Source organism: Nannospalax galili, unplaced genomic scaffold, assembly GCF_000622305.1.
Source record: "Nannospalax galili isolate Female #2095 unplaced genomic scaffold, S.galili_v1.0 scaffold10318, whole genome shotgun sequence".
Lineage (NCBI taxonomy): Eukaryota > Metazoa > Chordata > Mammalia > Rodentia > Spalacidae > Nannospalax > Nannospalax galili.
Window position 1 is genome coordinate 1 of NW_008341346.1, and position 1,083 is coordinate 1,083.

General features: G+C 67.6%; 1 protein-coding gene across 1 annotated transcript; it reads right to left on the reverse strand.

Moving 5' to 3' along the window:
• Positions 1 to 352: 352 nt before the first annotated feature.
• On the reverse strand, positions 353 to 872 carry LOC103737091 (H-2 class I histocompatibility antigen, Q10 alpha chain-like). The gene is made up of 2 exons (XM_008836784.3): positions 740 to 872; positions 353 to 630 (listed from the first exon to the last, which is right to left on the reverse strand). The coding sequence occupies exons 1-2, from the start codon at positions 855 to 857 to the stop codon at positions 353 to 355; spliced, it is 396 nt and encodes a 131-aa protein (XP_008835006.2). The 5' UTR covers positions 858 to 872.
• Between the last annotated feature and the right edge of the window lie 211 nt (positions 873 to 1,083).

The window sequence follows — 1,083 nt, forward strand, 5'->3', positions numbered from 1 at the left end:
CAGGAGCGCAGGTCGTCGTTCAGGGCGATGTAATCTTTGCCGTCGTAGGCGGACTGCCAGTATCCGCGGAGTAGGCGTCCGTGGGAATCCACATCGCATCCAAACATCCTCTGGATGGTGTGAGAACCTGGCCCCGCCCCCGCGGTCAGCCCCGCCCACACGGCCCCGCCCACCCGAGGGTTCGGATCCCAATAGAAACCGAAACCCCATCAGTTCCCGCGGCTCTTCCGGGTCGAGGGTCCCCGCGGGTTCTACAGCCTCCGGCGGAACTTTGAACCTGGGGACCCGGGGCGACTCTGGGCGTCCGTGGGGACGTGGGGGGTCGTGACCTCCGACCCGGGGTCACTCGGGGTCACTCACCGTCCTCGCTCTGGTTGTAGTAGCCGAGAGCGGTCCGCAGGCTCACACGGTCTCTCTGTGCCTGTGCCTTGGCGATCTGCGTCTGCCGCTCCCAGTACTGCGGCCCCTCCTGCTCCATCCACGGCGCCCGCGGCTCCATCCTCGGATTCTCCGCGTCGCTGTCGAAGCGCACGAACTGCGTGTCGTCCACGTAGCCGACGGCGATGAACCGGGGCTCCCCGAGGCCGGGCCGGGACACGGCGGTGTGGAAATACCGCAGCGAGTGCGAGCCTGGGGGAAGATAGGGGTGAGACCCCGGACAGGGGCGCGGGGCTCGGGTGGACACGGAGCGGGGCGGGGCCGCCCGGCTGGGCCGTTTCCCTCCCGACCCCGCACTCACCCCCGCGGGTCTGGGTCAGGGCCAGGGCGGCGGTGAGCAGCGGGAGGAGGGTGCGCGGCGCCATCGCCCCCATTCGGGAGACTCGGGGACAGTCTGAGTCGGGCGGGTCTGAGTGCATGTATAGCGGTGACCGCGGCGACGCTGATTGGCTTCTGTACGAACCCGACACCCAATGGGAGTGAGAACTGTGACGCGTCATCAGTATCCAGGCAGAAGGGCCTGACAGGTTAGGCCAGGGAGAAGTGAAACCCTGGTGGTTGGGAACCCTGACCTCTGGCTTCCCCACCCCAGACCTCGTCAGGACTTGAGACCTTGCCCTGAGCCCTGTGAGGTCAGAGCGCTTC